We start from the raw sequence: 14,957 nt of genomic DNA on the forward strand, positions 1-14,957 counted from the left end.
TAAACGCCCACTGCAAAGTCTTTTTAATGCACCTGTCAAAGCTTTTAAAAGAAGTTACACAGCATAGATGTATTTGAATTTTTATTGCTTTGAAATTATCATTACAGCGGAAGCATTGAAAAAATTATTGTTGCCCAGATATTTCTGTCTTATCACTTTTTCTCTTTTAAGCTTAACAGAAGATATTCTTCTAATATGCACTATTATAGGCATAGTCAATAATGTAATTCCATGTTCATATGTGTTAATTCCCTCATGGAGCATAGTGATTACTCATTGTCACTTATAAAAAAATATGAGATTGTTGCATCAAATAAATACCCTTTAAATGTCAAAGTCAATTCTCCATGCTTTGCAAAGGATGCAAAGTCACTTTTACAGTCATTCCAATTAGTTGTTGGAGCATACAACAACTAATAAAGAATTAGGGAGATTAAATGTATAACCTTAAAAATATGATAGTTGGGACCACTGAATTTGATAGTACACAGTGTTGGGTATGCTACTTAAAACTTGGAATAAATTATTTCATCATAGCCATAATATTACTATGAAGCCCTAGAATCACTTCTAATATTCTATAATTTCAGAGCAATATTATAATTTTCTCATTGAGATGCTTCTGCAGGGTTGTTCCCTGATGAGCGTGCAAAACTGTCTTGTCTTGTTTTATTTTAAAAAAGGTTCTTAATAACTTGAGCGTATCCTCAAGAACATGTACTGCAAATTGAAACACACTGAATGTAAACAAAATTATAGGGACAGGCAAATGAGATAGTAAAATTGATTAATGGAATGAATATCATTTCTACTCAGTAGCCAAATGTTATCTCAATATCTTTGCAACAATGTTCAGTTTACAATAATCACCTGTCCCTGCTGTTGCTGTCAGCAGCATCTCTGGGAGTCTCTTCTGCTATGCGCCTTGGGAGAGATCCTGGCTCTTGCTCTGGCTACTTTACTGACTACCTGAGAATTCCTCCTGTTTTGAAGAATACCCAGGTGTCAGAGTCTGGTGTAGCAATTCTTGTGTTGTTCCCCTCTCAGCCACTGATGTTGGAGTGTTGCCTAGGAGCCATGTTTGCCCTGTTGCTGCAGTGACTGTTTGGAAGCTATTACCAGACCAGTCAACGTGGCTTGGAGCAACACTAATGCCCTAAGTGAAGATCTTATTTGCAGTTTAGGACCAGATTGCCATGATTTATCCATACTAAGTTTTTAAGGCTATTGTTTTACAAAATGTATATTTTTAACTTAAAACTTCTAGATCGTACTAGTTTTAGAAGCAAATCAGGGCGGTGGAATGACTACAGAGTTATGGTTCCAGTCATATTTTTTTCTGCCCAGAGCTCGGACTTTTCGAATATGACCACAATCTAATTTTTACTGCAATAATTTACTATTTATCATCAATACTAAATGTCTATAATAATGAAAAATGTGAGACCAGTAAATTAAGTCATATCAGGGAAATAAAACTTCACATTTAAACATGCTGAATGCTCTTGAGGAAGGTAGTTGATTGTAGGGTAATATAAGTCCCATATGGGAAACACAGATATAGTTAAAGTAAATCTTGGATAAAGACTAATGCATAAATTAAATCTGCCACACACCTCCTGGGTGTGGAGATAAGGGTAAAAGAATTAGATTTTGTTGTTGAGCTCTTTAGGGAATGGAGCTTTATTATTCACTGCACTATGTACATTTCTGCTTACATGTCTTAATTTTAAGGATAAAATAATCTATGAAGCTGTACCGCATAGCAGCATATCAGGCCCATCTAGCATATCACTCAGTCGTACAGTGTATGAATGTATATTGTTATTGACAGAAATGCTTTCTGTACCAATGCTTCTTTTTCACCCTTTGTCCTGAGATCAAGTATAATAGTAAGTTAATATCATTAATTTTCTGTCATGGGCAAAATAACTTGGTCTTGTACAGCAACGGAATCAATTATGTAATATATTAAATCTTTTCTATTTCTAATTACTATAGTCCCAGTATAATCCTAATTCTAGAAATCGTCTGTGTATGAGCAGGAAATAAACACACTGTTGTACTCTTCGTAGGGGATGTCACAGTAAAGAAACAGTCTCGCCATCGAGTCATCCTCCAGCTCCCTGCAAATGGTGGCCGTGACTGCCCAGACACGTTATATGAGGAAAAGGAATGTGAGGCTCCTCCTGTGTGCTATACTTACAGGTAACCCAAATAAATTATGAGAAATTACTCAGGTCTCTTCAGCTCCCACATCCTGTAAAGTGCAAGGGAAAATAGGGTACAGAGCCAAATCAGGCCTGGTAAAAGCAGGTGCAATTCCATTGATTTCGATGGAGTTACATCCATTTACATGAGGCCTGTATTTGGCCAATTGTGTTAACATTCTGTTGGATTTACATCTGGATTCCAGCCACAGTTCTTTTGTTCCACTGTTTTGCTTCTAATTACACATATTTGACCTCTGCAGATATAAATGTCATACACACCACAGCATCAACTCTTTGGTTGTTAAATTTCAAATGTTTGAATAATTATCTCTTAGCAGTTCTTTGAGAACACTGTATGAGAGCAGTCAAATGTAAAAGCTTTCTTTCTAAATGTTCTAAAAATGTTTCGTAAATTAAATACATATAGCATTACTGAAATCCAATCTTGTGTTGGAGGATGACAACCTCCGAGAAGAAAGGAAATGTTTCCACAGCTCAGGAAGGTGTGTACACAAGTGGCTTTAAGCTATCCTGGCATCTAATCCAGCCCCAAAACTATCCATCAATTATCCAACAATCCATCTTCTCATAGGTTAGAGCATCCTCATGGCTGCTGTAATCTTCACCAGAGGATGCAAAAGACCATTCCAGCAGGTAAGGATTGCCAGGATATAAGGGTAACCTGACTATTCCTCCCACACTTTGGGCTGTAAGTATGACTGTGTGGGAACCACTATAGTGGTCCTGTGCCATCTCAGGAGTCCCCTAGGTGAGTACATTCTCAAGTAGAAGGTGAAGCCAGATTTGGAGCTGCTTCTTAGTACCAGAGCAGCACAAAGCAGTCCAGGTGTGGTCCCTGATGTTTAGGCCTTTCCAATAATAGGAAATTAGTTGAATTTAATTGTCAGTACTATATAAATAATGGAAAGACACGTTTGATTCAGAAAGTAATATCCTGTTTCTTCCCTGGTAGCAAAGAACACCTGTTGTTTCCCCTAAATGCTGCCACTCTGTCATAATGATCCTGATAAATGTCCTTTCCATTGGCAACAACAGAATGGAAAACAAATTTGAGGTTATTAATATATTACTTTGATCCTGTGTCAGAGAATTATCACTTCCAATCCATTAGGAGATTACAACATTTCTAATTGAATGGTATATGAGGATATGATTACAGTGCGTGAAGCTACCAAAACGCAGCACTCCAAATATAATTTTAAAACTTTCCTTTGCAGTGTCAGCTTAATCATTTTATCCCTTAAACATAGGCTGCTGCTCAGCTATTTAACACCTTCAAAACCAGATGATTTTCCTGAAGTTTCAGCTGAGCCACTGGTGTGTGCAGGATGCTGTGTGCAGGAGAACACTGGGTTTCTAGCAGTGGTAGGCAGGGCAGCTTAAGTTTCTTGGAAGGGACTAGTGTTAAACAACCTTCCCTTTATCACCCTTCTTCTCTGTCCTGGGCACATACTATGAATGACACACACAGCCAGCTCCCTACTCCTTCCTCAGTTCAGGAAGCAGCACAAGGAAGGCAGGTTACACTAAAAGCTGGGGCTAAAGGTATAGACGATCTCACATGAAGCCACACTTTGATGGCTATGGCACGTGGGTGCTATGAGTCATGTATGCATTTTATTTTTTTCACTTTGAATGACTCAGTTCAGTTGAGATTACAGCAGGACATGAGAATAGCCATCCTGCATAGGTTTTGCTATATTCAAGGCCCTGTGTACTCTGGGGCAATCTACACCTAACTTCTACGGTATTATGGTGGAAATTTTGTAGCAGCTTCAGAAAATTTTTTAAATGAATGTTTATAACTGAATGAAATATGCAACTGAATAATCAAATCTATACAGTATTGATTTATTTGATCTATTTCAGTCTTCTAGAAGTTCATCATCCCTGTTGTTTATTTTGATTAAATTATGTTTTCCCCACTGTTACAACCTGGTCCCATGCCCCACTATATAGTCACTAGCCTGTTGGAAGTGATCCAAATCTCTGGGTCCCATGTGCTTCCAAGCCAACTGGATCTGGCTAGAGTCTAATAACTGTTTCCAGATCTGGGACTATACACTCTCTGGCTCAAATCTCTGGTGTGGGCTTCCTTCTTTGGGATGTGGGGCGTTGCTGCCCAGCCATCCTAGACCTGGAAATCAGTGTCTGAGAACTTCTGTGCCTCTCCCCAAGTCACCTACACGCCCTCAGTGCTCCACCTAGTCTGAGGACACTCTGAACTTTTAGTTTAACCCCTTCTGGAATAATATGGTGGGAAAGCAAGGAACACAGACTTAGCACTCAACAGTTACAGATCTTTGAAAACAAAACAAAAATCCTCTGATGCTCCCTCCACTGGTCGGATCTCACCGCTTGTGAGACTGAGGTTTGCTGATGTGTTTCGGGTTAGCCAGAGTCCCTCCTGCTCTCACCATACTGCAAGTCTTTTGGTTGGTGGGGGAGGGGTTGCAGGGGTGGAGCACAATGGTATCCCCCACCTGCACACACAGATCAGACCCTCGCTTTTAAGCAGGGTCTCTCCTCTTTATCAGGCTCTCAACTTGGGATACTCTAGCCTTCTCCCCACACGTCATGCCTTATTCACTTATATAGAAAACTGTTGTTCCATGGGAATGGGCCAGTTGTTGAAAGTCATTCAAAGTTCGTGGTTCCATATTGCTGTCTTGATGCCTTCTGAGTGAGAATCCTTCAGTGAGGTGTCGAGCACTTGTCGCAGGTAGGGCAGTTGTCTGTAATGCAGTGCAATAGGTTGTCTTTGGCACATCCAGGCTTGTGGAATCACAGTGTCCAGCATTCCCACACACAAAACAAGACAGGGTTCATAATTTGACTCAGACATAACTCACTCCATCACAGCCACATTTTCAATATGCAGTAGGCTTCTGTTGACTAACTGTAAAATGCCCTCAACACACAAACACAGTGAAGGGGCCCTTTCATTAAATAGATAATTGCACACAAATCCAGTCACTTGTTTATTATGAAAAATATAAAACATGCTCAGAGTCCTAGTAATCAAAATCAGATTATAAAGAAAAAGGGTTTAAACATATTAGTTTTGTAAAATTTGAGGTGAAATGTCAAAGTAGTATACAAGACACAGATACACAAATCCTGGCAGCAGAATTATTACAGCTGTTATATTCATTATTTGTTTGTTGAAAACCAGCAGAGTGCTTGGTATTTTAAAATACATGAAGGAAGACAATGGTCCTGTTCCATCATCTTACTGCAAATCCAAAAGAGATTGAGCACCACCCAGATCCATCTCCACCTAGAGCCTTAAGGTGGTCTGCCAGGATATTGAGTTTATGTGCATCATTGGCAACCCTATGTCACCACCAAAGCTTTTGGCAACACTGTATTGCTGGCAATGTGACATTCCTTAGTAAACGCATTCCAGAGTTGATTTGTCTTCCATCCTAATAATATGTCTGTTCCAAGAAAGCCATCAAAACTGAATGCTTGCTGATGAAGACAGTTGCTGGGTTCGGCTTTGATTATCCTAATTTCTGATCTTGTCCTGCCCCTTAATATGGAGCAGCTGATGAAGATGAGAATGAAAAACAATTTGGTGCTCTTCAACACCTGCAATTCCTGCTGAAGTTAACAGGAGCTATAAGCGGAGCACAGCAAAAAAATGATAACAAAAAAGAAAACTCAACGTGCTTCATGCTATTGTTAACTTTTGTTGTGGACAATCTGTGATAGGCTAATAATAAGTAATCATTTATTATTGTTTCTGAAGTAACCTATCATATTTTGCTTACTTACATTTTGACAGATATCATTTAGATGTAGTGTTTCTAATTTATCCTTTTCCTTGTTGCAGGTGGAAGACCCACAAATGGCGCAGATGCCAACTGGTACCATGGTATGTTCGTCAGGATAGTCCAGGTGCCCATGAGACATGTGGGCCTGGACTACAAGCAAGAGGTGAGAGACTTTATTTCTATCCTTTATTTCCTAAAAGTCACTGGCTAAAATGGGGAGGCTAAAATAGAGGTACTACTTCTAGGGGAGGGAGAAGTAGTACCTCTCCCACATTAAAGTTTATCATTGCAGCCGTAAAGACTAGAGACTTAATGTTTTATTAAAATAAATGAAGGCCATCAGGGGGAAATTACTAGATTACCAGCCTGGCAGGACCTATCCCACACCAACCCCTGGAAAATATTTGTTCATAAAATATCTGTTTTAAGTTTTTATTTAAATATTATTACCGTGTGTGACTAAGGTTAATGCTGCTTCTTGTTCAACCATTCTCACCTTTTTTCCTTTGCCCAGAGAAAGAAGAATCTAAAATTTATTCTCATTATCTGGGCCACGTTTTCAAACATGGGTGTAGTAACTACACTCTCAAAAGACTATGTTTTTAGACTTATAAATAGTTAGATGCTTATATACATACCTTCTCTGCATTGAAAATGCTGATTTCCTTGTACATATGTGGTGTTTTGCATGTACGCACACATTTTGGGGGCATGCCCATTATGCTTAGATCTGAGAATCTGGCTTCTATATCTTCCATATGATAGCAAATAATTTTAGTAGCCAAAAGCCTGGTTTCAATGTCACCTGTTTTACCAAGAATTTTTTGTGATAACATCTTCACCTAAATATGACTGCATTGCATAAGGAGAGATTTTTGAGGAGTATTCAGTGAAATCAGTGTGAAAATTGTAATTGGAATTCCCACTTACTGTATTGCAATAATGGAATTGTTCTGAATGACCAGTGAACCCTGAACTTCAGGATATTTTTCTCCCAGTCCCATAGACTTTATGGCCAGAAGGGACCATCATGATCATCTAGTCTGACCTCCTGCACATTGCAGGATATTTTTCTGGTTTTTTTTAATGGAAACTCTGATCCATTATAACAGTATTGACTTAGTAGAATGCAGAGGAGTTTCCTGAGCAAGAGATGTTGCTGGCAGCATAAGTGAGGTGTTCTAATTATTAGCTTACATGCAATGTCAAAACAGGTTATGATATTCTTTTAGGTTTTCTGTAGAGTAAATCTTTACCTAGTAGCTTCTACAGATGATTCTAAAGATGTTACGGAAATGAATTTAAGGTATACCATGAAATGAATCCTGAAGGTATTGCCTGCTAGTACAAAAATCTGCTGACTGTGTGTAATTCTCCTGATGACATACCACTAGTCCAATCTATTTCTGGACCCCACAGCTTCTTGAGGCAACAATCAGATTATGCACCTAGAAAACAAGATTCTCTCTTTGATGGCAGCAATTCAGGGTGATACAAAATGTTGCCTCCTTGTTTGTATTGTCATGGTAGAAACAACATCTAAATCTGCAGGATAGTTACAACTTTTGCTCATAATCAGTACTGTAGCCTGAAGCACACCCTAAATTATCCTAGCACACAGTTTTTTTTATATACAATGCACCATGAGAGTTTTGCTGAGCTCTCCTTATATAGTGCCCTGTAACTCCATTTACACACAGAAACAGTAATACGTAGTTTTGGAAATACTATGGACACATTTTTCAAATTTGGCATAACACTTATTCCCTGAAACACCACACCGAGCTAGCAGGTTTTGAATGGTCTGAGAAAGGTTAAGTGCTTTCTGCAGACTCAGTTAAGTCAGAGGCTTGTCACCCTGTCCAGATATGAGTGGTGGGAATGGTTCTCTGGAGAGAGAGAGAAGACTTAGGGTATGGGAGAACAGCAGTGCTTAATTTGCAATGAAAGAGGTGTCAGAGATCAAGCAGAAAAAAATTTACATTTGTAACTGATGCAGCAAGCTCAGAAGTGCCAGAGCTATGAATTGCCAAGCCTAGAGGTGCCATGGCTTAGCCCTGACAAGCCCTGGCACAAATTAAGCACTGGAGAACAGCCTTGAGTTAGGAACTCTGTGGAGAAAGCTTGAGCTACAGTATATTAATGGAGCCAAACTCCAGGAAAGGGATGAGGTTTCAGTCTACATAGTGCAAACTTAGCTTTAGAGCAGATTGGGAAAGACAGTTGTTCACTTTTGAGATGGGGGCCCAATTCCCTCTCTGGGCTCTCAGATGGGTACCCTGGAACTGTCTGTGTGCTGACATGACCACCCAAATTTGGAAACTGAGGGTCCAGTTTAGGCAATGAAAGTTATGGCTACTCAGCACATCTGAAAGTCAGGCCTGAGCCCAGTATTGGCCTCTCCCTTTTAGGTAAATGACAAAACTGTGCATAGCGTGGGACCATACTTATCATAGACTCATAGACCATCAGGATTGGAAGGGACCTCAGGAGGTCATCTAGTCCAACCCCCTGCTCAAAGCAGGACCAATCCCCAATTTTTGCCCCAAATCCCTAAATGGCCCCCTCAAGGATTGAACTCACAACCCTGGGTTTAGCAGGCTAATGCTCAAGCTAAACTAGCTAAACTAAGCTAAACTAAGCTAAACTCAAGCTAAAGCTATCTCTTCCCCCCCAGTCTCATTTCTACTAGTCTCATTTCTTTTAATCACTGGTGCATATACAATGCTAACTTAGAGACAAGTTGATCAATCTATTTTCTGCCTCTGATTCAAATGGGGCTCAGCTATGGTAGTTCTGTGAGCACTGCAGCTGGCAATCAGAAAAAAAGAAGAGGAATATGATAGAATTTGATTTTGCTGTTGTTACTTTTTCTAAAGTCAGCGTCATCAACTCAGTCCGAGAACATTACAAATGTTTTGTTTAGAGGATGGACTTGCTTGGAAGCCTGTTTAGAAGTTTCACACAAGCAGCTGTTAATCCTGTGATGTGAAGCTATATAAATTACACAGTAGGTTTTTTGTTGTTGTGTTGGGATTGGATTTTTTGTTTGTGTTTGGTGTGTATTCACAGATGAACGATCACTGCATGAATTAATCTGCAAAATATTAATGCAGAACAGAGTAAAAATAACTCTTCTACTTACCTGCTCTGTAATATTAGCATGTGTACTGTATTCTAACAGGAATGGGAAAGACTAATTTGAGGCTTTTCTGTCTGGCAATGAACTATTTGGCAAATTTGAGCAAAATCACGTCAGCTTTTCTAGAGGCATTAGAGAGTGAAATAAATAGACGTTTTCCATTATTTGAACCCATCTACAGCCAAAATGGCTGGGAAATGGAAGTTGAACATTTGTACACAAATAGCCCGATTTATGTAGAAGTATCGTTGTGCATTCTGGAGAAAATAGGTGTAGTTTTAACTGAGTTTTGTACCTCTGAAAATTGCATACTGAGTATGCACAGTGCATGTTTTTCATGAGTTTCTTATAGGATGATAGTCACTTCTTCTGTCCAGAAGGTTAACATATACGCCACTTAAGTTTTAATTTTAGCCTTGAAAATAGGGCTTAAGTGGAACTTAAGTGGTTCTTAAGTGCACAGGAGTAAATTTCATGCCAAGTGTGCAGCTAAGAGATGCTGCACTATACACAAACATCTAGCTAATTTGGCTTTGTACAGGAAACTGTTGTCCAGGTTTGAATGGACTGAAGCAAGAGCTCCACTGGAGACGTTGGTTCTGTCCCTATTGACTTGGTAAGTTATGAAGGTCAAGGAGAGCTGCTGTACATGTTGCTTGGTGTGCAGGCAAAGAGCCACAGGTTCCCCAAGTTGTAAAAAGATGATCTTAGAATTACTGTAGTATGTGATCATTTAGTTAGACCATTTCATAACGCACATTCATGAAGGGGCAGAGGTGCTGTTTTGCAAGGAATCTTACCTTTAAGCACTCAAATCAGGAAAAGCTGCACCTTCAAATTTAAGATCCTTTTAGTGTAATATTTGTTTATATGAGTTTACAGTACAATTACCGATTTCATCATAGATATTTTTGATGTGTATTTAAAGATGCCCAAATGTTTGTTGGTTTTCACTTTGCATGGGATGTGTGTGTGTGTGTGTGTGTGTGTGTGAGGATAAAGATATATCCTTTTGGTGGAAAAAAATTCCCATCTGTGACTAAATGAGACTTTAAGATGGATATTTGTTCTTAGTATTAAATAGTTTCTAACACTTGGCATGAGTGTTACATTTCACCATCCTTTGGCTGCTCTGTGATAATTTTCCTATTATAGTGATATGCAGTGATCATCATACAGAAGCAATCTCAGCAATTTAGTTTCCTGTGGATCTTACTTTTATTTTGTATTCCTATTCAGTAGAACAAATAATTCTCGTTTTTCCAATTTACAAGAACCATCCTCAATTTCAAAGTTCTTCATTTGCACTGTTAGGAGCTCATGTTTCCCAATATTATTAGAACTGTCCTGCTCTGGCCTTCATTGTCTACACACACAGTCAACATCACATACAATTTAGCACCAATGGTGTTAAAGCCAAAGGAACACATGCCACAGAATGGACAGATCGCACTTATACAGATTCATTAGCAGTTTCTTTCACACAAGACATTCTGTTCTATTTGTACTGTGAACACACATTAGTCAGACAAAGTAATTAAATCTGGAAGGAAAAATGGGGAGAGAGATAATTAAAAACGAGTGGAGAGAAGGCTGGTCGTGACAGTCCACAGGTGCAGTTAGAATGACCCTGCCTAATATTGTAACCCTAATATTAATTTTTCACCTATTTTGTTACATTGGGCTTGGTTGACAGTAAAGGTAAGTAGGTGAATCATAATGTTAGGAGAATGATTCATCCTTCAAAACAGTTCTGCTTCTAGTTGTCCTGTATAATGAAGCTTTTATTACAAATCGTGTCAGTGTAAATGAACATGTCACAATTTTAGAGCTCGAGTTTGGTGTGGAGGAAAGACAAGAAATGGCTTTTTTATTTTGTTAACAAAATTGCTTTTCTTTCAACATATATATTTAAGAGAAAAAATAATGAACTTCAGTGGTCATATAAAGTGATGGACTGATGTTCCTAACTAAAATCAAACATAGTGCAGGCTTGGCTTCCCTTGATACAGAAATTCCAAAGCATTTCATTCCTGACCTGCAAAATAATTGATATTTTGGTCACGGGCTGTGTACACATACCCAGAGCAAGGGCTCAGATCAGCCCAGCAGCATGTTCAACACTCCAAAGTTACCCCAAAAGAGGGGATAGCACCCACCAGCCTTTTGGGGAAAAGCAAATGAAAAGTTTATGTGAAGATTTTGCTTCTCTTGTTTAGCTCATCAGAAGCCTCTGGCTCTTTAAAATGACAAACTGAAGGGATTAAATTGGACTATGACTATTTGTTGTTCTGCCACCGGCTTGCTGGGTGACCTTGGGCTAGTCACATCACCTCTCTGGGTCTCAGTTTCCCATCTGTAAAATGAGGATAGGGATGTAAAGTTCTTTGAGATACACTGGTGAAAATCTATAAAATCTAGATCTTTTGAGTATTACTTAGGCACAGTAGCATATCAGCTGTAATCTAAGGTAAAGGATTCAGCTGTCTGGCCACAAACTCCTACCAACAAATATTTCTCTTTCTGTTTAAAAAAAACAAAACAAAAAACCTAGGAAATTAAATGGGAAGAAACCTTGTTAATACAGAGTTAAGGTTGCCCAGTGATAGCTCGTGCCCTTCTAGAACCTCAAGTTCAGCAAAACTCAAACTTCTGAAAACCAGGAAATACAGAGATAAGGTAAATGCCCACCAACCTCAACTCTTCTCTCTTTGAGCAATGCCCCAATATACCCATAACACACACACACACTCACTCTTCCTTTTCACTGTAATGGACAGGTGTCACTTGCACTATGCTCAGTGAGCCTACTCCCCTGACATAATACTACACTTGTAAAATTTAACATGGTTTCATACTCTTCTATAACCTCATCACACTTGCCACAAGATACCACCTACACCTACACTTTCCTCTCCCCATCATTAAATCCACAGACTGGTTTCATATCCCACCACACTACTGACAATACCCATGTCAAGTAGACTCGAGTGTCCTGGAAATGACCCAACTACACAATTCTGTAATGAAATGATGCAGACTGGAACCTCAAGGTACCTGTGCACCTCCTTCCTTTGATAACACACATGGGAGGACAGGGCTCAGACTCAGATCTTCTCATATCACAATCACAGCTCTTCCATTTACTCCTCCACCATTCAGTACAGCTACTCCTAAGACAGAGAATGCAGCTAGAGTGAATGTACATAATTCCCAATGACTATTGCCAACCCCAGGGGGGGCTGAGTTAAGATTACACCATTTGTTTACCTTAATTTTGTATTTCCTGCCTTTCTGAAGTTTGAGTTTTTCTGAATAAGAGATCACTGGGCAACCTTAACTCTGAATTAACAATTTTTTTTGACATTTAATAAATAAACGAATGAAAGTCTTTTGTAAAGCAAAGGGACCCCAAAGCTGTTTCATCTATAAACTTGTAAAATATATTTTTATGCTGCTTGGCCATTGCGACTTAAGTAATTCAATAAAAAATAAACAAACAAAAATGGAAGGAAGCAAAAATGGTATTTTGTTTTTACCTACACATGGGAATCTGGGAGGCAGTGACCATGAGTTGGTTGAGTTCAGGATCCTGATGCAGGGAAGAAAGGTAAGCAGCAGGATACGGACCCTGGACTTCAGGAAAGCAGACTTCGACTCCCTCAGGGAACGGATGGCCAGGATCCCCTGGGGGACTAACTTGAAGGGGAAAGGAGTCCAGGAGAGCTGGCTGTATTTCAAGGAATCCCTGTTGAGGTTACAGGGACAAACCATCCCGATGAGTCGAAAAAATAGTAAATATGGCAGGCGACCAGCTTGGCTTAATGGTGAAATCCTAGCGGACCTTAAACATAAAAAAGAAGCTTACAAGAAGTGGAAGGTTGGACATATGACCAGGGAAGAGTATAAAAATATTGCTCGGGCATGTAGGAATGTTATCAGGAGGGCCAAATCGCACCTGGAGCTGCAGCTAGCCAGAGATGTTAAGAGTAACAAGAAGGGTTTCTTCAGGTATGTTGGCAACAAGAAGAAAGCCAAGGAATGTGTGGGCCCCTTACTGAATGAGGGAGGCAACCTAGTGACAGAGGATGTGGAAAAAGCTAATGTACTCAATGCTTTTTTTGCCTCTGTTTTCACTAACAAGGTCAGCTCCCAGACTGCTGCGCTGGGCATCACAAAATGGGGAAGAGATGGCCAGCCCTCTGTGGAGATAGAGGTGGTTAGGGACTATTTAGAAAAGCTGGATGTGCACAAGTCCATGGGGCCGGACGAGTTGCATCCGAGAGTGCTGAAGGAATTGGCGGCTGTGATTGCAGAGCCATTGGCCATTAGCTTTGAAAACTCGTGGCGAACCGGGGAAGTCCCGGATGACTGGAAAAAGGCTAATGTAGTGCCAATCTTTAAAAAAGGGAAGAAGGAGGATCCTGGGAACTACAGGCCAGTCAGCCTCACTTCAGTCCCTGGAAAAATCATGGAGCAGGTCCTCAAAGAATCAATCCTGAAGCACTTGCATGAGAGGAAAGTGATCAGGAACAGCCAGCATGGATTCACCAAGGGAAGGTCATGCCTGACTAATCTAATCGCCTTTTATGATGAGATTACTGGTTCTGTGGATGAAGGGAAAGCAGTGGATGTATTGTTTCTTGACTTTAGCAAAGCTTTTGACACGGTCTCCCACAGTATTCTTGTCAGCAAGTTAAGGAAGTATGGGCTGGATGAATGCACTACAAGGTGGGTAGAAAGCTGGCTAGATTGTCGGGCTCAACGGGTAGTGGTCAATGGCTCCATATCTAGTTGGCAGCCAGTATCAAGTGGAGTACCCCAGGGGTCGGTCCTGGGGCCAGTTTTGTTCAATATCTTCATAAATGATCTGGAGGATGGTGTGGATTGCACTCTCAGCAAATTTGCGGATGATACTAAACTGGGAGGAGTGGTAGATACGCTGGAGGGGAGGGATAGGATACAGAAAGACCTAGACAAATTGGAGGATTGGGCCAAAAGAAATCTGATGAGGTTCAATAAGGATAAGTGCAGGGTCCTGCACTTGGGACGGAAGAACCCAATGCACAGCTACAGACTAGGGACCGAATGGCTAGGCAGCAGTTCTGCGGAAAAGGACCTAGGGGTGACAGTGGACGAGAAGCTGGATATGAGTCAGCAGTGTGCCCTTGTTGCCAAGAAGGCCAATGGCATTTTGGGATGTATAAGTAGGGGCATAGCGAGCAGATCGAGGGACGTGATCGTTCCCCTCTATTCGACATTGGTGAGGCCTCATCTGGAGTACTGTGTCCAGTTTTGGGCCCCACACTTCAAGAAGGATGTGGATAAATTGGAGAGAGTCCAGCGAAGGGCAACAAAAATGATTAGGGGACTGGAACACATGAGTTATGAGGAGAGGCTGAGGGAGCTGGGATTGTTTAGCCTGCAGAAGAGAAGAATGAGGGGGGATTTGATAGCTGCTTTCAACTACCTGAAAGGGGGTTCCAAAGAGGATGGCTCTAGACTGTTCTCAATGGTAGCAGATGACAGAACGAGGAGTAATGGTCTCAAGTTGCAGTGGGGGAGGTTTAGATTGGATATTAGGAAAAACTTTTTCACTAAGAGGGTGGTGAAACACTGGAATGCGTTACCTAGGGAGGTGGTAGAATCTCCTTCCTTAGAGGTTTTTAAGGTCAGGCTTGACAAAGCCCTGGCTGGGATGATTTAACTGGGAATTGGTCCTGCTTTGAGCAGGGGGTTGGACTAGATGACCTTCTGGGGTCCCTTCCAACCCTGATATTCTATGATTCTATGATTCTATGA

The 14,957-nt window shown here is 40.4% G+C and overlaps 1 protein-coding gene across 9 annotated transcripts in view; it reads left to right on the plus strand.

The window, feature by feature from the left end:
- THSD7A (thrombospondin type 1 domain containing 7A) overlaps positions 1-14,957 on the plus strand; it is a 634,694-nt gene that overhangs the window by 427,956 nt on the left and 191,781 nt on the right. For all 9 annotated transcript variants that reach the window (XM_073333830.1, XM_073333827.1, XM_073333831.1 and 6 more), the window contains 2 exons: positions 2,076-2,208; positions 6,073-6,176. In XM_073333830.1, the coding sequence (XP_073189931.1) occupies positions 2,076-2,208; positions 6,073-6,176 (237 nt within the window). The remainder of the gene's footprint in view (positions 1-2,075; positions 2,209-6,072; positions 6,177-14,957) is intronic.

This window comes from Lepidochelys kempii, chromosome 2 (genome assembly GCF_965140265.1).
Source record: "Lepidochelys kempii isolate rLepKem1 chromosome 2, rLepKem1.hap2, whole genome shotgun sequence".
In the NCBI taxonomy this organism is placed as follows: domain Eukaryota; kingdom Metazoa; phylum Chordata; order Testudines; family Cheloniidae; genus Lepidochelys; species Lepidochelys kempii.